General features: G+C 40.9%; 1 protein-coding gene and 1 pseudogene across 5 annotated transcripts; one reads left to right on the plus strand and one right to left on the minus strand.

Annotated features, from left to right (window-relative positions):
- Nucleotides 1-946: 946 nt before the first annotated feature.
- Nucleotides 947-14,673, minus strand: LOC120065224 (repressor of RNA polymerase III transcription MAF1 homolog). Of its 5 annotated transcripts, none has more exons than XM_039016029.1 (8): nucleotides 14,576-14,673; nucleotides 9,856-9,963; nucleotides 5,449-5,577; nucleotides 4,936-5,104; nucleotides 4,406-4,527; nucleotides 3,998-4,117; nucleotides 3,106-3,195; nucleotides 947-2,921 (listed from the first exon to the last, which is right to left on the minus strand). In XM_039016029.1, exons 3-8 carry the CDS (start codon nucleotides 5,553-5,555, stop codon nucleotides 2,897-2,899), a joined length of 633 nt encoding a protein of 210 aa, XP_038871957.1. In that variant the 5' UTR covers nucleotides 5,556-5,577; nucleotides 9,856-9,963; nucleotides 14,576-14,673; the 3' UTR covers nucleotides 947-2,896. The 5 variants fall into 5 exon arrangements, with proteins under 5 accessions (XP_038871957.1, XP_038871956.1, XP_038871954.1 ...); XM_039016028.1 differs by lacking the exons at nucleotides 9,856-9,963; nucleotides 14,576-14,673 and adding exons at nucleotides 5,792-5,802; nucleotides 6,851-7,036; XM_039016026.1 differs by lacking the exons at nucleotides 9,856-9,963; nucleotides 14,576-14,673 and adding an exon at nucleotides 6,851-7,036.
- On the plus strand, nucleotides 9,191-21,837 carry LOC120064756 (annotated as a pseudogene).
- Nucleotides 21,838-21,995: the final 158 nt, after the last annotated feature.

Genomic DNA, 21,995 nt, shown 5'->3' on the forward strand with positions numbered 1-21,995 from the left:
ATATCCCTATCAGAAGTTCACCAAGCTTTTCTTTACGAAAGAATTAAGCTACCCTCAGTTATTACGTATGGTGTGATGATCCAGGTTTAGTGAGCTGTGATTCAGTGATAGTTCAGCGTGGTGTCCTAGATCCCTAGACAAGTGTAGTCATCATGACCTCAAGCGTGAGTTAATGTCCATAGTATATAGTGCAGTGGGTTAGATCCTGAAAGATACAGTGCTGTAGTGTACTTTAAACACCCATATAATGGTGAGACTGTTTCGTATCTGTTGACCTGAACAAAGGCATCACATACATTACACAGTAATGTGTGGTGTTAGTCGTGATGCCTGCATGCAGTTCGCTAACCCTAAATAGATCTCAGATCCTACTTCACTATGCCATAGATCTTGTGAGACTTTAAATACATTTTCATATATATTTATATATGATGCAAAGGAAAGTACACTACATTTGTTTTTCTTAGGTTGGAGGGTTGTGGATGTACTTATGTAAAAGTATTGTCATTTTCCAGTAAAAATAAATCCTTCAAACGGTTTGCCAATAAATGTTTTTTTGTGATAAGACCAAACTTTGTCGTTGGAGATTGTAACAAACTTGTTCATTACCCAATCTCTATTTCTGTTTTCAGGGTCAGATAAATATTATTTAAATCTACAAACCCACAGAACTTGATTCAGCTTTGATCAATACTAGGATGTACAGGGGACCTGAATATTATCAAGAGTAGTGTACAAGGACAGAGGTTATGACCAATTCATATTAAAGAAATCTATGATTATTGCTACTGTTCACAATTTATAGTACTGATCTACTAGCTAGTCCCAAACCCTGTACTGGTTGGATTACACCAATTTTGAAAGGAAAACAAATCTCACCCAAGTTTTTCAAAAGAATTACACATCTACATTATTTAATCAGTGTAATAAAAACAGGGAAGCGAGGCAGTTTTAGTCAAGACCTTTATTGTACATGGTGAGTTGGTGACAAATCAAATGGATACAAGTTTAGTGAAATAAAACCAGAAGTATGAGGTCTTGTAAGCTGCCAGTCATTAGCACAAGACTAAAATAAATGTGCCAATGATGCAAGAGTTAGCCGACTTCCGCAACAATATTATCTCGCTTCTTAGTATTTAATTGGACCATATCATCCGGAAGTCGGAGGCAATAAGCCTGCATGTCCTTGCCATGACAACCACCTTATTTTTACACATGGGCCACATTGAACAAATCAGTGTTGAAAGTCTAAAACAGCTGCTCTGTAGACAAAGATAATCAACAAGAAAATGTGTACTGTAGACATGTCTACCTGCACAAAGTATGTTTGTCAAAAGTCAATATGTTGATAACTTAGGATGTTGTTGACATTTGAAATCAAATTCAGGAATAGGTTTGTGGTTTCAACGTCACTAGAGGCAGATAGATATACATCACATAGAAGGGACAAGATGAAACTTTACAATACCTACTGTATCGTTCTACCATTTTGTACCTAATGTACGAAGGATATGAGTCTTTCACATTTTACTTATACAAAAACGGGCAAGAGCAAGACGTATGCCACATACAGTAACACTGTCCAGCTGGTAGTCAATAGGACAACCAAAATACTGATACAGGAGCTGTGACCATTGAAAGATGACTAACCAACCACTCACTACTGAGCCTAAATAGGTAGCCTTGCTCTTCAGTCCACCCACTAGTCACAAATGCATTATTGCATATTCAGTACATGCTTCATTTGATCAGGAATGTTGGACCATAGGCATCACTGATCTCTACAGGGAGTTTTTGCAGTGGAAATTATAAATCAGACGTTTAGATTTGTCTTGAGACTAAGTCTAAAATTACATTTCAAAATGCCACACAGGGGGCACCGCTCTAACTAAACACACAAAAAAATGCTTAAACTAAAGCAATACCTAAAAAAGGCTTTAAGTTATATTAAAATACAAGATATGTAAATTCAAACAGTATACTCTACAAGCAGAGTTTGTACTACATATGAGAAGTCACATGTCACACAAGTCCTTAAAACACACCATGGAATTGAGAATCAAGACTAGATTCTGGGGTGCTTTTGGAACAGATATGCAGCAGAATCGTATTTGCTGGCTTGACCCATAAAACTATAGACTGCACTTGACGCTAAATAAAAACAAATAAACAATTGTAGGCTTGAGTAGCATTGGTATGGAAGGTAGAACATCACCAAGAGGCAGACTGATTCAAGCTGTTATATGACTTTTCCATCAGCTGAGATTGAAATGACAGTATTGTTTGGCCATCGGCAAACAGCAGTTTTATGGATGTAGCTACAGTGGAGGACACCTAAATTGAGTCTGCCCCCTGGTGTTCAAACATGCGCTCAAGCATGCAGTCTGAGAATGGTCCTATACCTAAACCTTGAGTGCCAATTTGGTATGAGAACAGCTCACACTTTGGAATGGTAAAGCTTGAAAAACATAATAAAAATCAAAAACTTTGCTTAATTAATGCATTATCAAAACCAGCATAGAGAATGTGAAATATGTTGCAAATTAATGAGTGCCAGGACATGCTCTAATACCAGGTCAAACACACCAAACAAAGCTTTTGCTTCTGATAAACAAGGTAAGGAGAACGTAGCGATGGAAAATTAAAATGATAAACACAAATAAATGGGAATAATCCTCATCTGAACATGAGTAACAGATCTCCAAGCTCATAGTCTGATTTCCACAGTAAAATACAGTGAGGTTCACCAACACAAAGTCAGAGAAAAAAACAGAAGTAAAATCCCAACACGAAATATGATGAGTTTTAGATGAGTTGTAAAATAAATGGTAGTGACGTGGGTACAGACAGACATCCAGTATACTGTCTGGTCCTGTATGAGACTGGGACTGGTGCTTCACTGGGCACACAGGGCACCATACCTGCCGATCGGAAAAAAATACATGGTTTAGATTAAAAGATTAGACAGACCCAAATGATGCAACCATGAACAGTACTAATTCAACATACAAAATAACTTGACACTTAAAAGAAAGTAAAACAGTTTCATGCTTTATCATATTTTAGGGTTTTCTATGAAGAATGCAGGCTGTGTGACCTCTTTACCTATCTTCATCCATGTTCTCATAAAAATCTTCATCCAGCTCCAGGTCCAGTTCATTGCCAATGCCAGAGTCCCGTGGTGCCATGAATAAACTAACACACGGGGACAAAAGCAAGTGTTGCTCACTATAGACCACTTCAATGTATAAGCAATTATTTCAGGGATGGCATATAAGTATTTTGGACATTGGCCAGTAAACATTCAGATGTCACTGGTCTGGCTCATTTTCTACTAGCCCAGATTGAAAAGTACTAGCACGGGGCTAGCTTAATTTCTATCCCTTCCCTGGTTCTTTGGCTATTTTGAATGACTGCCTAGGACACTTATACATGTATCCATTTAGCTTTGAGCAAAGTATTTATTGCTCCCGAGTGACGTGGCGGTCTAAGGCACTGCATCTCAGTGCTAGAAGCGTCACTACAGACCCTGGTTTGATTCCAGGCTGTATCACAACCGGCCGTGATTGGGAGTCTCATAGGGCGGCGCACAATTGGCCCAGCATTGTCAGGGTTAGAGTTTGGCCGGGCTAGGCCATCATTGTAAATAAGAATTTGTTCTTAACTGACTTGCCTAGTTAAATAAAGGTACAATTAAATAAATAAAATATTGTCAGTATGCAGTTATATTGTCTATGACCAACCATGTACAGATTATAAACAGATGATTTCCACTCAGATAAAAGAATACCATACCCATATAACTGACACCTCAAATGGACATTAGAAGTTAAAAGGGTATAGTTCACTCAAAAACGTAATTTTTTATTTTGTTCATATGTCAACTGTTAATACTATCCCAAATAATTGTGTAGTCAGCAGTCAACTTTTCAAGGTGGAGTACTTTCAGTACAGAGGAAAAAACGGTAGTGATGTGTTTTTCAGACTTCAGTCTTACCTGACCGAGCGGCATGTGAAGAAGACAATCCTCTTCAGCCTTGTGTTGTAGAAGAAATAGTTGAAGGACCACATGTTGCCCTCCTCTCCGTACGGGTCAGAGTCCAGGTCTGGGTTGTAGCTGCAACGTCCAAAACAATATGGCCTTTACATTCTTGTTTACAAATTGCATGTATGCCTCCCCTCAAGGGAAAACAAAATAACACAGAAAATGGATTATTGCTCTGTGAAAACAGTACCACTCCCCAAGACACTTGTCATATATCTGAAAGGATTGGATGGGTGTAAGCAATATGGTAGTGGCTCCACCTAGCACTCTGATGCTTGTGCCAGAGTTTCTAGTAATAGTTCTGCCAACTCCGGACCACACATACCCTCTCTATCGTTAAGAAAAAGTGGCGTTGCTCACCTGTAGATGTCACACTCGGTCAGGCAGATCTCAGCGCCAATGGCCTCCCACAGCTGGGGCTGAAGCAGACTATAATCCTCCCCGACCGCCGCCGACAGACTACTGTTCACCGCGTTGAACACCTGAAGTCACACACTATGTTAATAATGGCATACAAATGCATAACGTCCGTGTATATCCAGCCAGGTAAGAATTCAGCAAAGACTGTCCATGACTAGACATATAGTTTCAAGCACTGTGTGCTATACTTTACATTTTTTTGTTAATATGTTAGTCCCCTTGCGTAGCCTTTTGTCCTCCAGGTAATGGATTACAGTCTCATTCCATATAAGACCAGACAGGCTTTGGGTTGTGTACAAGCTGCCTCGGCACATCAAGCCCAATCAACTCATGCTGCTGTGTAGTGAAAGCCACGATGCAAAACCAGCAGAATATGGTGGTTCGGGTGTAAGCAATTCATAACAGCAACGCGAGGCATGTACAGGTACAGGCACTGTTGTGTAGGTAGGAGATGTTAAATAGATCCTCACCCAGTTAACGCTGGGCTCTCTGCTAAAGTCGTGGCTCTTCGTGCGGCTGAAGTCATAGTCGGGGCGGAAGGATTCGTTGAGGGTGGCGATCAGGTAAAAGAGGGTCTTCCTGCTGCACTTGTCAGAGAGAGGCCCTTCCCCCTCGTCTCCACTCTGACTCTGGCTCAACCTGCAACCACAGCACAAAACCACAGACACACACTTGTTAGTGTTATGAACATGCTCAGTCCAAACTCGTTCATACTTGTAGTGCATTCTTGTCATCTGAACTGTGCTTGACAGGAACTACAGGATTCTTCTTGGTCTTCATGTGACCAGGCCATGGGCATTACATAATACAGATAGAAGTGTAATGACTAGAACATATTCAATTTACTATCACTATGTTATACATCTACTTTAGTGTGTGCTCTACATGCATTAGCTACATTTATCTACAAAACACTGACCATTTCTCCCCATTACTGAATAGACCTCTGAGTTCCTATGGTGTAGTGTGGACTGAAGTCTTACTTGTTGGGGCTTATTCCTGAGGACTGTGGAGGGGACAGGGCTTCCAGGACATGAGGCAGTCCCTCCTGACAGAACTGCTTGAACATCTGCTTGTCCTCGCCTGCCATCTTGCAAGAGTAGCTCTCGATCCTGAGAAAAGACAGAGCATGGTTCATCACATCATGGATACACTTAAACAAATGATGTGGTTGCTGAAAATCTATTTCCTGTGTAACACAGTTCAGTTACGTTAGATCTTCATAGTGAGGCATTGAAATGTTGGCCAATTCTGTGCAAATGTTGTCCATTTGTAGGTCTACATAGCAAATGGGCTATTGGCACCATGGACATGTTGATAACTTACCTTCCTATTATCTGACAGTCCCCCGTTTCAATGGTGAGTCTTGTGTTTATGGCTTCAAAACTAGAATTCTCCAGGAGTTTCATCTTGACAGTTTATTTATTTTTATTATGCAAAATATTAAGTGTTTAAAATGCATATACTCATCCCCTATCTAGCCCCTAGGCTTAGAGACGACCGTAAAGGCTACAATCTGCCACCACCAGGAGGTCAGGTCGCCAATTCTGATAAACAAAATGACACTTGTCTTTTTCGCAATCATCTGTCTTACACGTTAGTTAGATATTCAACAATGGTCGTACGAATTTAACGAACCTAACAATTAACTATGCACTGGCCCACATCGGGTGGGTATAATTTGTGGAACGTTCAAACAGGAATGTGTTCCAAAAACTTCGTAAAGTACAAGGTTGCCAACAAACGACGCATACAGAGTAGAATGATCAATTCACGTCGCTAACTAGCTGCCGAATAGGCATCAACTCACCACGTAGCTTATTCTTAATGTTTGTCCATAGGCTACCAGAGTGAGGACAGACATTTTTCGGAATAAACATGGTGAGTGAAAAATTAAATAGCCCACTCCCTACCCGGTATCTTATTCTGCCGCTATACAACTTTGTATGCGTTGTTTATTGGCAACCTTGTTTACGAAATTTTTGGAACAGATTCCTGTTGGAACGTTCCACAAATTATACCCACCCGCCCACATCAAATAAACTCGGTCAAATGTGTCGTTCAAAAAACAGCGAACGCACAAACTTTTGAGGCCTTACTGTATCCAGCTGGAAACATTTCGTGCAATAACAATGATTGCCTTGAATTTAAATACCTCCGACCACAGAGCTAACTGGCCGTGGAGATCCTCAGCTCGCGCGCAAAACAGTTTGTTGTATCTAGCGCTCACTTAATGCAATACCAAAGTAATCAATTTCAATCACAAACTTTAAATTAAATATTGCATGATTAATTTACGGATGATGTAAAGATCTTTGTCGAGGGCTTATGGCACTTATATGTCTGATAAAAATGTCTTCCTTTTTACTGTGAAATTTCCAATACCTGCCATTAAATAAACTGAAATTAGATAGACAGTTCTTCATCCCAGCTTTTGTATCAGAATTTGAAGAGAAATCCCAGGCTTCTCGAAGCCTTTCGCCTTCGCTATGCACCTGAATTTGTCTGTAAAAACGGCAACCCAGTTTAGATGTTTTGATCCTTCCTCAATGTAACTGCACTTCCTTCTTCTCTCCAAGGCCAGTTCCTCTTTTACCGGATTTTTCCTCGAGAGGGCGCCATGGGGGCCAGATAAACATGCAAAGACGTAGCTAGTTATTATAACACCCCCTTGCTCATCGTCCAGCTACAGACTTTCACTTGCGTTAGTTAGTTAGCTAGTTAAAACACACACACAAATATATTTAAATTATTAAAATACGTATTGGTCTATATGGATATCATTAAACGGCAGTATGTCATCACTATATATGTACAGTACTGATATGTCATAAATTGGAATGTGCAAATGGCTCCTTTAAAACGTATTTCCTGAATATAGCTACGTTTCGTTTCGCTTTTCATTTAGACTTCTGATCAGTGACGTGTATGCAAAGGGAAGGCTTCCCCCAATACTAAAATAAAATAATATTTCGACTGTCTCTGTTTCATAATTTGCCTTCAATTCGCAAGAGGCTGAATGTATCTCACACGAGAAAGCATACGGCGAGCAAAGCAGCGCCCCTCTGTCACTCTACGTGTAAGCCATCTACCTGATGCAGTCTGGTCCAAACGAGTATGATATTGCAGTCTGGTCCAAACGAGTATGATATTGCAGTCTGGTCCAAACGAGTATGATATTGCAGTCTGGTCCAAACGAGTATGATATTGCAGTCTGGTCCAAACGAGTATGATATTGCTGCCGCCCTAAGCATTGAAGGCCAAGGAAGCCAGCGAGCATCCGGTCTCCCTTGACAAAAAAGTATACAAAAAATGAGCCAATTAGCCTTGAGCTAAACTGAGCGAGTCCTGGCGTAGCAAAAAAAAGATGTCAAAGGAAGCCAGCTTGGATTTGGCCTCACTCCTATCATACCTCATTGATTGAAAAAATTGAATTGTTGCATCTCGTTGTGTTGTTGTCCTCCGGTGGCTGGCTAGCCATCTAGCTAAATATTCCCTTTCCTAAATTAGCCATGGATGGAGATAGGGATTTGGACTTGTGGTTTTACGTAATTCCCCATACTGGCCGATAACTATAATGCGATTCTGATCCAACCATTAATTCATACATTGTTGTGCCCCTGGCCTGAGAGGATGGAAGTGCAATATGTAGCTAGATGTAGAAGGCTAATGTTAACTAGCTAAAGTTGCCCATTCATGGAAGTTAGGTTAGAGAGCGAGCATTTTAGCCAGGTAGCCTAGGACAACAAAAAATAGAAGTGTTTTACAGTATGACAGAGTGATAGACCGTTTCATCAACATCAAAGAGAGGAGGATGGCATTGGCGTTTCTCTACAAGGAGGGTGAGTCAACATGTTTTCTACTTGCACAAATGCGCACACGCACACAGAAATCAGAATCATGGACAGCCACATCATATTTAGCTTACGTTGATTGGACTAAATTGGGTGTATCTTTTAATTGTCACTGTATTAGACTAAGCAGAGGTGATTTGATGATGTTGAAACGTTTAAACGTGAAATGGTGCTGGAATAGTGGAGGCACCTCCTGTTTTCTTTACGACTTGCTGTAACTCTCTGTGGTTCTAAATCAATAGTTGTTTAGTGGTCCGAAAATGTCAGAAACATTAACTTGCTTGACCATGATGTAGGTCATGTAACTGTCTGTTACTGTACAGTACATGCAATATGCTTTGTGGACTTCACTGGACAGAGGTTGGCTTCACCAGTGATTTTACCCACTCACCGCTACTGCTTCTGATCTTGATAATAGCTACACACGTAAATAGAAGGTTCAAGTTCTATAATTACATTCAAATTTTGAGGCGAAGGAAAGGTTGGTTTATTGTCAACAGATGTGGAAACTGTATGAAGAAGTCTGATAGCCATATTACGTAACTGAATGCTGATCGTCTGAGAATCCCCTTTGCACTTTTACCAATTTGAAGCTCAGTGCTGTAGTGAGTGTGTGACCCTGACCCATTCTATGCAAATTTCACTCAATTTTGGTAGCCTCTGGATACTTATAGCTAAAGTATAATTATGGCTAAAATATCACGTTATTTAGTTTACAATACAATATAAATATTGTCCTTAGTGTGCTGTCAAAGTGAAAGGGTGCTGTCAAAGTGAACGTTTCCATTTTGTATAATGTTGTTTTTCACTTTGTGTTATTCTTTGTATCATGATTTTCTTTTGCTTGTAATTTCATAAAATAGGTCAAACTATGTCTTCTCATGAGGTGACGTTCACAAGCAATTTAAGATTAAAAGGAGGGTAAGAATAAAGGTTATTCATAATAAAGTTAGGCTTAGCCTATGTCTGTGTGGTTCTCATTTCTGATTTCCTGATAATATCTAAATAGGCAGGTCAATAAAGGGCCAAAGAGCAATGATAGTGACACATAATATGACATAATATGTGAAAATCAGCACATGCAATATCTGGTCTCTGACTAAGTTTAAATTAGCATTGTTCTATGCATTGATGAAAAGGTTATTTTTCTATTGCAGTGGAGGAGCTACGCCAGTTGTTGAGTGAGGCCATCACCTGTGGTGACAAAGAGGAAGCCAAGAGGCGCTTGGAGCAGCTGGCAGAGTCGTGTGTACCAATGTCTGTCAGGATCTCCCACAAGGCTTACTCCCAGGACTCTATTCGGTATGTGGAATCATTTAGTAGTGTTCTGTTGGTCATACTTAACATTACATAGGATTGGCCTATACTGCATATGAGAGCAAACACAAGTGGAATAATCGACATGTAACCACGAGGTACAAGGGATTGTGGATTACTTACTTTACACTTTAGCTCCCACCTTTCTCTTGAAAAACTGAATGAATAGTAAAACCTTTGTAAATGTGTTTAAGTGCAGAGTAATTCAGACCCAGTTACCTTTTCTGGTTGCTTTGCTGCAGTTTGAAGTTGGGAGTCGGGGATGCACATTCAGATAACTATGTTCCTGTTGCCTTGTTGATAACACTCGACATGACCGTTTCAGATCTGAAAGAGAAGGTAAAACAAATTATTGATGCAACTCCATTTTCATCAACAGCAATTGAACGATATCATTTTTTTTTTTTTTTAATATGTCATATATTTTTTCTCTGAAATTTATTCATTGTCTTTAATACACATATTTGTATGAAAACAAGTAGAGACAGAGCTCCCATGTATTGTTGAATCTCTCTACAGATCAATACTAACTATGAATTTAATCCATCTCTGCAGAGCTGGGTGATCGGGAAGCGTCTGGCCCAGGACTAACACTCAGCCATTGGTTGAGGAAGAATGAAAACCAGGCCTACTTGTACATCAAGTCTGCCCATGCTGTCAACCTCAGCTGGGATCAACTGAACCAGGAGGAGCACCATCGGCTAGACCGTAAGGACACTCCACCCTACAGCACCAGTTGGTCTTCCAAAAATAACCTATTATACTGAGCAAGGCCCACAGGTTGTCAGTATATCAGCTTGTGACACACACATGCACACTTAAAGGATAGGTAGCCTAAATGTAACCACATGTAATATATGGATTTTCATTAGTATACGCATCAAAAGTCCCAATGAAAGGTTACACCTTCCTTTAACATCTTTTGAGTTATTAAATAAAACCGATCAGAATTCCGAAGAATGCCGAAGTCAGATTTTTTTTTGCGGGATGTGACATAATATGGAAGACCCGGCAAGCCAGCATATTCCCTATGTGTAAACTCCAACAGAAATAACTTCAAATGTATAACTTCAAATAAAACTAAAACAAATAGTTTACACCAAGGTTATTGTAGTTTTATTGTAGTTTTTATATTAATATTTGAAATTCAGTTTAGTTTCAGTTAGATTTCAGACTTGATTTACTAGTTTTTATTGATTTTGAGTTCATACAATTATTTATATTTTGTGATTATATTATCAAGTTTCAGTTTTAGTGTAGCCTTATGCGTGGGAGGCTAGGAGCCATTTATGTGCTGTAGGCCTATAGTTACGCCTACTCCCGCTCTCTCACACCAGGTCTACTAACCCCCGGTCCAGGCAACCCACATTATGCACAGCTAGCAGCCATCATTGCGCACACCTTCTACCCTTTGTTACGCACACCTGGACTTCATTATCACCCTGATTACGCTCCCTTTATTTAGCCTTCAGTAGCCTCAATCTTCAGGCAGTATTGGTTTTGTTTACGTTCTGTACGTTACTCCTGTTTTGATTATCTTCATGTTTCTTAGTATTAAACTCACCTTCTGCACCTGCTTCCTGACTCCCTGCATATATGTTACAAGTTGTGTTTTTTGGGGATATCGCTTCTTGTCACTGGGGGGGCAGTAATACATACAGGTGATGTGTCAGGTTATAGGTTTGGTTAGGTTTAAATTATAAATCAGTCTTAATGTGACTTGGATATTAAAGGATAATCGTCAGTGTCTGACTTGGATTCATACATTTCTGCCACGCCTTTCGAAGCTATGGCCAGCTCTGGTTGTTGTTGATCACAGGTTTTCTCTTGCCTCTTTTGTAATGGCTTGATAGCCTTGACTATGTTCGCCCCGTTCTCAGTTACGACAAGTAGGATCTTCTCCTCTGGTATGTCCCATGTGTCCAATGTGCTGTCAATTACCTCTACGGTGTGTGGATGCTAAATCCGATGGATGTTGAGCAACGCATTTTTACATTTCATTTTAATTTCACCTTTATTTAACCAGGTAAGCCCGTCGAGAACAAGTTCTTATTTACAACTGCGACCTGGCAGTGTGACACAAAGCAGTGTGACACAAACAACAACACAGAGTTACACATGGAATAAATAAACGTACAGTCAATAACACCATAGAAAAGTCTATATACAGTGTGTGCAAATTAAGTAAGATTAGGGAGGTAAGGCAATAAATAGGCCATAGTGGCGAAATAATTACAATTTCACAAATAAACACTGGAGTGATAGATGTGCAGAAGATGAATGTGCAAGTAGAGATACTGGGGTGCAAAGGAGCAAAAATAATAACATATATAAATTAAATAAATAACAATATGGGGATGAGGTAGTTGGATGGACTATTTACAGGTGGGCTATGTACAGGTGCAATGATCTGTAAGCTGCTCTGATAGCTGATGCTTAAAGTTAGTGAGGGAGATATGTCTCCAGCTTCAATGATTTTTTCAATTCGTTCCAGTCATTGGCAGCAGAGAACTGGAAGGAAAGGCAGCCAAAAGGAGGAATTGGCTTTGGGGGTGACCAGTGAAATATACCTGCTGGAGTGCGTGCTATGGGTGGGTGCTGCTATGGTGATCAGTGAGCTGAGGTAAGGTGGGGCCTTACCTATCAAGGACTTATAGATGACCTGGAGCCAGTGGGTTTGGCGACGAATATGAAGTGAGGGCCAGCCAACGAGAGCATACAGGTCGCAGTGGTGGGTAGTATATGGGGCTTTGGTGGCAAAACAGATGGCACTGTGATAGACTGCATCCAATTTTCTGAGTAGAGTGTTGGAGGCTATTTTGTAAATGACATCGCCGAAGTCAAGGATCGGTAGGATAGTCAGCTTTACGAGGGTATGTTTGGCAGCATGAGTGAAGGAGACTTTGTTGCAAATTCAGATTTAATTTTGGATTGGAGATGCTTAATATGAGTCTGGAAGGAGAGTTTACAGTCTAACCAGACACCTAGGTATTTGTAGTTGTCCACATATTCTAAGTCTGAACCATCCAGTAATGATGCTAGGCGGGCGGGCAGGTGCGGGCAGCGATCGGTTGAAGAGCATGCATTTAGTTTTACTTGCATTCAAGAGCAGTTGGAGGCCACGGAAGGAGAGTTGTATGGCATTAAAGCTCGTCTGGAGGTTAGTTAACACAGTGTCCAAAAAGAAGGTCCAGAAGTATACAGAATGATGTCGTCTGCGTAGAGGTGGATCAGAGAATCACCAGCCGCAAGAGCGACATCATTGATGTATACAGAGAAAAGAGTCGGCCCAAGAATTGAACCCTGTGGAACCCCCATAGAGACTGCCAGAGGTCCGGACAACAGGCCCTCCGATTTGACACACTGAACTCTGTCTGAGAAGTAGTTGGTGAACCAGGCGAGGCAGACATTTGAGAAACCAAGGCTGTTGAGTCTGCTGATAAGAATGCAGTGATTGACAGAGTCGAAAGCCTTGGCCAGGTCGATCAATGCGGCTGCACAGTATTGTCTTTTGTCGATGGCGATTATGATATCGTTTAGGATCTTGAGCGTGGCTGAGGTGCACCCATGACCAGCTCGGAAACCAGATTGCATAGAGGAGAAGGTACGGTGGGATTCGAAATGGTCGGTGATCTGTTGTGCCTTGCCTATGCTGTGCCTTGTTGGAGGAGGGGTGATAGAAGTAGACTGATATGCATATAAAAGAAGCAGTCAGTCATTTCTTGCTCCATCCGTAAACACACAGGGTTGTTTTTCATGCCTCTTTCAGAATCTCCTTAACTTTAAGGATTGCTGTATCCATTTGCAAAGCAATCAACCCGTGCCAGGCCTCAGTCTTGCCAGACTGGATGAATAAATTAACCATTGCTTTTATTTTTGTAAACTCATTTGAATGAGGTTGCCATGTTTCTGCTCTTTTCATGCAAACTGTTCAAGTTGGTTGTCCTGATGTGCAGCTACTGGTTGCCGTTGACTTGCAGCTACGAATAGCTGTTGGCTGTCTTTCTTGTCTTTATTCTGAAACTGTTTGTATGATTCTTTGTGGGCGCTGTATAGATTAACTTTGAGGTAGGTTGTGTTTTCCCTTTTATCTCTGTTCTACACACGCTACCATCTTCTGACACTGCAATACATTTTCTTTTGTCCTTTCCAGCAATGTACTCAAAACAATCCCATACAGGGCTTTACCTTTTGCTGCCGCTGTTGTTCACGCCTATGGTTCTGCGCTTGCCCACATATTTCTTCCCTTAGCTACTGATAGCTAGTGATAGTGATGAATAGGCCTATTTGAAACATCGCCATCGACTGGCAAGATTTACACACCAGATTCAGAAGCTCGAAAAAACCCATTCGAAAAAAGCTTGCAAACCCCATTACATTTTCGCACAAATTTAAAAAAAAATATATAAACATAATTTAGGATGGTTTTTATTTTAGTTCGTTTTGCAGTCAAAGATAACAGTTTCAGTATAGTTTTAGTTTTTCAAATGTTTTTTTACAAGCAAATACTTTGTTAATTTATTGTTACAAATCAGCTTGCACGGTTGCTAGCCAACTAGCCTGCTAACATTAGCCCTACTAGCCTTCTAACATTAGCCCTACCAGCCTGCTAACGTTACGTTAGCACTCCATGAGTCAGCCAGTTGCTATCAACTCCTAGCTTACAGCTACATGAAAGTAAACCAAAGTTTTGGAAATATATAACACCATCTAACCAGTTATCAAATAATGCAGTTGTCTTAGCCAGCAAGCCAGCCAGCTAAAGTTATTTTAGCATGCTAGCTAGCCTAGCCAGCTAACTAGCTTAGATAGCCAACTACCATGGTCGACATAGCTAATTAGTAAGCCAGAGAACAACACCACCTAGTCTAGCACAGGCAGGAACCCAGAGAACACAAAAAAAGCCAGCAGTAATAAAGTAGAGAGAGCGGAAACTTACCGATTGACGCCTGCGTTACCTACCAAAGAAGAGCCAAGGAGAGAGGCACTTCAGAGGGAGAGGCCGTTTCACCGGCCAAGGCAGAGTCAGCTAATCCAATAGCGATATAGTGAGGTAAATCCAAAGTAGATAGATTCCAGAGGCAATAATCCAGAGGCGGCATTGGGCACAGGAGAAGAGGAGAGGAGTCAACAATAAGATGGAGATCGGAGGAAGGCTCCAGGCAGATGGAAATGATCACAACAGCACAATCAGTCAGCTACTATAGTGTGCTAGTACTAAGCCAAGGTTGAAACACTCTGGTAGCCTACTGATTGGTTGTTTACATCACACCTCCTCGTGAATAGTGGATTGTAGCTGAAAACTGCCAACACTCTGTGTGCATGGCTAGTGGCTAACGTTAGCCAGCTCGAGCTAGCTTACGCAGAGTAGATGCTCCATATGACGTTGAGAAATAGTGCATTGTGGGTAGTTTAAAAGATATCTAGAAATAAGTTAATAAATATGTAAAAAAAAAAAAAAAAAAAAAAAAATACGATGTTTGTAGTTATAGGTAACCAAATCGTATCTACAACTAAGTTACTAAGTCATTGACCACACTGTGTTGCTACTTTGGTGAGTAAAAACGCATGCTTCCTACCCTTTAAACCAAGCTACAATATAACCTAAAATGTACTCCAATTTTTGGCAGCCATATTTTTCATTTTGACTTGTTGCCATTGTGCCGTAGGTATCATCGAGTCATTGAGTCCTCTTCTGGCCAGAGGAGCAACTGGACCAACTCCACCTCCCAGAAATAAAAACCCAGTCGCTCCTGCTCCTCAGGTAAGATTATAATGCAAACTGTGCAATGACTTGTGACAACATATATATATATATATATATATATATATATATATATATATATATATATACACAGTTGATGTCGGAAGTTTACATACACCTTAGCCAAATACATTTAAACTCAGTTTTTCACAATTCCTGACATATAATCCTAGTAAAAATTCCATGTCTTAGGTCAGTTAGGATCACCACTTTATTTTAAGAATGTGAAATATCAGAATAATAGTAGAGAGAATTATTTATTTCAGCTTTTATTTCTTTCATCACATTCCCTGTGGGTCAGAAGTTTACATACACTCAATTAGTATTTGGTAGCATTGCCTTTAAATTGTTTAACTTGGGTCAAACGTTTCAGTTAGCCTTCCACAAGCTTGGGTGAATGTTGGCCCATTCCTCCTGACAGAGCTGGTGTAACTGAATCAGGTTTGTAGGCCTCCTTGCTCGCACACGTTTTTTCAGTTCTTGAAGTCAGGGCTTTGTAATGGCCACTCCAATACCTTGACTTTGTTGTCCTTAAGCCATTTTGACACAACTTTGGAAGTATGCTTGGGGTCATTGTCCATTTGGAAGAACCATTTGCGACCAAGTTTTAACTTCCTGACTGATGTCTTGAGATGTTGCTTCAATATGTCCACATAATTTTACATCCTCATGATGTCATCTATTTTGTGAAGTGCACCAGTCCCTCCTGCAGCAAAGCACCCCCACAACATGATGCTGCCACCCCCGTGCTTCGGGGTTGAGATGGTGTTTTCTTCGGCTTGCAAGCCTCCCCCTTTTTCCTCCAAACATGACGATGGTCATTATGGCCCAAAAGTTATATTTTTGTTTCATCAGACCAGAGGACATTTCTCCAAAAAGTACGATCTTTGACCCCATGTGCAGTTGCAAACCGTAGTCTGGCTTTTTTTATGGCGGTTTTGGACCAGTGGCGGTTTTCTTCCTTGCTAAGCGGCCTTTCAGGTTATGTCGATATTGGACTCGTTTTACTGTGGATATAGATACTTTTGTACCCGTTTCCTCCAGCATCTTCACAAGGTCCTTTGCTGTTGTTCATGCGTTGATTTGCACTTTTCGCACCAAAGTACGTTCATCTCTAGGAGACAGAACGTGTCTCCTTCCTGAGCGGTATGACGGCTGCGTGGTCCCATGGTGTTTATACTTGCGTACTATTGTTTGTACAGAACGTTGTACCTTCAGGCATTTGGAAATTGTTCCCAAAGATGAACCAGACTTGTGGAGGTCTACAATTTGTTTTTCTGAGGTCTTGGCTGATTTCTTTTGATTTTCCCATGATGTTAAGCAAATACATCCACAGGTACACCTCCAATTGACTCAAATTATGTCAATTAGCCTATCAGAAGCTTCTAAAGCCATGACATCATTTTCTGGAATTTTCCAAGCTGTTTAAAGGCACAGTCAACTTAGTGTATGTAAACTTCTGACCCACTGGAATTGTGATACAGTGAATTATAAGTGAAATAATCTGTCTGTAAACAATTGTTGGAAAAATTACTTGTGTCATGCACAAAGTAGATGTCCTAACTGACTTGCCAAAACTATAGTTTGTTAACAAGAAATTTGTGGAGTGGTTGAAAAACAAGTTTTTATGACTCCAACCTAAGTGTATGTAAACTTCCGACTTCAACTGTATATTGCAAAGTTTGGTAACAGAATGACGGCACAAACAGCACAAACTGTCATTCTGTCATGTTGTTATCAAACTTTATATCTGCACTGTTCTTAAATATGTTCATGTAAAATTTTCGGTGGAAATTGTGATAAGTAGTCCTTGTGCATAGAGTTGTATGGTTTATTTAACTTTGCAATCATTCGTTTCTGTTTGGCATACATTTTAAAGTGAAAAATCGCATCACTCTGTTACTGTGGAATTGCCCTAAACAAAATATATTTCTCTGAGCAATTGTATTAGTTTAAAATAATATAATTTCCCCAAAATGTTGAGCATTTATACTGTCTTTTTTTCTCATCTTCATCAAGGGTGCCAATAATTATGAACCCCACTGTATATACAATAACCATTTGTTTCTACATTAATAAAATTTGATTTGATTTGATTTTAATGTTTGTGCGTGCGTGTGTGGATGGGTGGGTGGGTGCTTGCATGCGTGTGTGGACAACCAGGTGGGCTAGTCATGCCCTGTGTACACCTATGCTAACAAGCCAACGCGGCCGGGCGTGTGGGTCTGAGAGACCAGCAGGTTATGACATACCCAAGGTTTACCAGCCTGATAAGCAGGAGGTCCAGAGACTCCAGCTAGAGGAGATGGCCACTTTACAGTACCAGCAGGTGAATGCTTTTTACTGTACATGGATGCAAGATATAAGATCATGTCATCATTAAATATAGCTAAAAAGAGACTTGTGTGGGTTTTTCTTATTCCACTACTATACTGAGCAAAAATATGCAACATGCAAGATGCAACAATTTCAAAGATTTTACTAAGTTAAAGTTCATGTAAGGACATCAGTCAATTGAAATAAATAAATTAGGCCGGATCTATGAATTTCACATGACTGGGCAGGGGTGCAGCCATGGGTGGGCTTGGGAGGGCATAACGACTGGAACGAGCTGCAAAAACCACTAAAACTGGACCATTTTATCTCCATCTCTTCATTCAAAGACTCAGTCTTGAGCTTACTGACAGTTGTAGCTGCTTCGCGTGATGTATTGTTGTCTCTACCTTCTTGCCCTTTGTGCTGCTGTCTGTGCCCAATAATGTTTGTACCATGTTTTGTGCTGCCACCATGTTGTGCTGCTGCCATGTTGTGTTGCTACCATGTTGTTGTCATGTTGTGTTTTGATGTGTTGCTGTCATGCTATGATGTTGTCTTACTATAGGTATCTCGTTATGTAGTGGTGTGGTGTCTCTCTTGTCGTGATGTGTGTTTTGTCCTATATTTATATTACATTTTTTATATTTAATCCCAGCCCCCGTCCCCGCAGGAGGCTTTTTGCCTTTTGGTAGGCCGTCATTGTAAATAAGAATTTGTTCTTAACTGACTTGCCTTGTTAACTAAAGGTTAAATACAACAACAAAAAAACACTTGGCAGTCATAAACACTCCTCAGCACCCCCAACCACCCTCAGACAATCACACAGGTGAAGAAGCCGGATGTGGAGGTCCTGGGCTGGTGTGGTGACATGAGGTCTGCGCTTGTGAGGCAGGTTAAATGTACTGCTAAATTCTCTAAAATTACGTTGGAGGCAGCTTATGGTAGAGAAATGAACAATACTGAGCATTGTATTGGCAACAGTTCTGGTGGACATTCCTGCAGTCAGCATGCCAATTGCACGCTCCCTCAAAGCTTGAGACATCTGTGGCTTTGTGTTGTGTGACAAAACTGCACATTTTAAAGTGGCCTTTTATTGTCCCCCAGCACAAGGTGCACCTACGTAATGATCATGCTGTTTAATCAGCTTCTTGATATGCCACACCTGTCAGGTGGATGTATTATCTTGGCAAAGGAGAAAGGCTCATTAACAGGGATATAAACACATTTGCTGTGGTGGAAAAAGTACCCATACTTGAGTAAAAGTAAAGATACCTTAATAGAAAATGACTCAAGTAAAAGTGAGTCACCCAGTAAAATACTATTTGAGTAAAAGTCTAAAATTATTTGGTTTAAAATGTACTTAAGTCTCAAAAGTAAATGTAATCGCTAAAATATACTTAAGTACGTGGGATGATAAAAGCATTGGAGGAAGAGCGGGAGAGGAATGTCCTGAGTGGTGGAAACGGACGCCCACAGCCTCGTCTCCAACACAGAGGAGCTGGACTGTCCTATCTGCTACTGCTCCATTCCGCCAGTGGAGGGAGCCACACTGCGGTATTGCCTGCATGTTTTCTGCATGTATGACACATCTTGACTACTGGCTTCCATTGTCTCGTGCACAAAGAAATAAAGCTACAACTATTGAGACAAAGCCCTGGCTGGTATTCTCTTGAGTAGATCACTGTCGCTCCACTGCTATTACTAATATAGACATGAAATACTAATTTATGTTTAATCTGAAATAAATGGAAATCTAATAGGATTGTTGTCTTACTCACCTTGTATCAATATTAAATATGTTTCTGTGAATGTTTCATCTGTAATAAATAAAAAACTAACAACACTGCCATCTAAATAATAAAGTAATTAGAGATGTGTACAGGTTAAATACCTTGTTATTTGGGTGTGTTCTCTAAACTGGGAGTGTCTTAAAGTAACCATAGTGAACAATATGGATGCAGAAGTGACCTGCCCTTATGAGGACGAAAACTACAGCTGTGATAGCAAGCTGCATGACCGGGAGATCAAATCTGTGAGTCCTGCTGGTGCTCTCACTCCTAGCCTGGCAGCCAGTCTGTTTATGCTTTGTTGGTTAAAGAAAAAACAGGCCTGTACCCAGGCTATCTCACGATGGTTATCTGTATCAAGTGATGACATTACCTTGTATAATTTATGTGAAAGATACACATCACCATAACACATATTTAGTCGATTCTGTTGTACTTTACACAGTGACCTGTTCTTTGTCTCTTTAGCTTCTCTCTCAGGAGGAGCCCCGGAAGTTTCTAGAGCTGAGGCTCAGTATCACTGAGACGTGGAGTGAGACAGCTACCAGTGCAAAACTCCTGACTGCGCTGGCTGGGGCATCTTTGAGGACAAAGTCAACGAGTTTATGTGTGAGCTCTGCAGAGAACAAGGTATGTCAACTTTCTCTCTCACTCCTCCTCCCTGGTCCACCCTTGAATGCTAAAATAAATGATAAAGATGGGTGCCTGGACAACAACCTTTTTGTCTACCTCTTTTTAAGGCCATCCACAAAGACAGAAACTGCAAGGAGTTTCAAGACAATCTCCGGATCAGAGCTGAGAAAGACATGGCTGCAAACAGACCACACAGATGCTGGAGGTAATGTGGTAACAGACAGATAGTTATTTCCCTCTAAGTGGTAGAGCCCTGTTTCTGCTCACCATTTCAATCAATCAGCTGATGTCACGTAGTGCTGTACAGAAACCCAGCCTAAAACCCCAAACAGCAAGCAATGCAGGTGTAGAAGGACATAGGAAAAACTCCCTAGAAAGGCCGGAACGTAGGAAGAAACCTAGAGAGGAACCAGGCTATGAGGGGTGGCCAGTCCTCTTCTGGCTGTGCCGGGTGGAGATTATAACAGAACATGGCCAAGATGTTCAAATATTCATAGATGACCAGCAGGGTTAAATAATAAGAATCACAGTGGTTGTAGAGGGTGCAACAGGTCAGCACCTCAGGAGTAAATGTCAGTTGGCTTTTCATAGTCGATCATTCAAAGTATCCAGGTCAGGTCGCAGTTGTAAATGAGAACTCGTTCTCAACTGGCCTACCTGGTTAAATAAAGGTGAAATATATATTTTTTATCTCTACCGCTCCTGCTGTCTCCAGAGAGTTGAAAACAGCAGGTCTGGGACAAGGTAGCACGTCTGGTGAACAGGTGGAGCAGCAGCACGACCAGGTGGACTGGGGACAGCAAGGAGTCATCAGGCCAGGTAGTCCTGAGGCATGGTCCTAGGGCTCAGGTAGAGAGAGGTAGAGAGAGGTAGAGAGAGGTAGAGAGAGGTAGAGAGAGAGAGAGAGAGAGAGAGAGAGAGAGAGAGAGAGAGCACCACTAGAGGGATATCTTCAACCACCAACTTACTATCCTGAGACAAGGCCGAGTATAGCCCACGAAGATGTCCCCCACGGCACAAACCCAAGGGGGAGCGCTAACCCGGACAGGAAGATCACGTCAGTGATAAAAGAGCACCAGTGACTCAGCCCCTGTTATAGAGTTTGAGGCAGAGAATCCCAGTGGATTCCCACCAAACCTGTTTTTGATTGAACATGAGATACTATCGGCCTATTACACTACTGAACTGCAATATGAAGCCTATAGGGAGTTTTGATGAAACATACTATCGGCCTATTACACTACTGAACTATTATGAGAAGTCTAAAGGTGAACTTGACCTTGATTAAACCTACAATTGGCTTATTACACTATTGAACTGTGATATGATATCTATGGGTAAACCTAACCGTGAGCTTCTGTTGTCTTCTTCGATAGTCCTTACTGCAGAACGGGGAGGCCATGCACTGTACAAAGTAATAATTCAGAAGCAGGATGGCTGTGACTGGATCTTCTGACTGATGTGTAAGACGGAGATCTACTGGGTCACCCGGCCGGCTCGCTGGGGACCAAACGTAAGACAGTTTCTCTTACAGTTACTGTTAATCCGACAGTTACAGTTACTCTGACGTTTACAGCTACTCTTAAGATAAGACAATTACTCTTCAGTTACAGTTATTCTGACATTTACAGCTACTCCGAACATAAGACAATTACTCTTCAGTTACAGTTATTCTGACATTTACAGCTACTCCGAACATAAGACAATTACTCTTCAGTTACAGTTATTCTGACATTTACAGCTACTCCGAACATAAGACAATTACTCTTCAGTTACAGTTACTCTTATAAATACACTTACTACAAACTGTACTCTTACAGTTACAGCTACTCTGCCTCCCCACTCTAATACCTCACCAT

Source organism: Salvelinus namaycush, chromosome 20 (assembly GCF_016432855.1).
Source record: "Salvelinus namaycush isolate Seneca chromosome 20, SaNama_1.0, whole genome shotgun sequence".
Classification (NCBI taxonomy): Eukaryota; Metazoa; Chordata; class Actinopteri; order Salmoniformes; family Salmonidae; genus Salvelinus; species Salvelinus namaycush.

Excerpts from the sequence above, each read along its gene's own strand:
- LOC120065224 (XM_039016025.1), bottom strand. The coding sequence starts at position 5,874 with ATGAAACTCCTGGAGAATTCTAGTTTTGAAGCCATAAACACAAGACTC. Across the intron at positions 4,118-4,405 it reads ACCGAGTGTGACATCTACAG|CTACAACCCAGACCTGGACT; the intron begins GTGAGCAACGCC and ends TGGACGTTGCAG. Across the intron at positions 3,196-3,997 it reads TTCACATGCCGCTCGGTCAG|TTTATTCATGGCACCACGGG; the intron begins GTAAGACTGAAG and ends CCCGTGTGTTAG.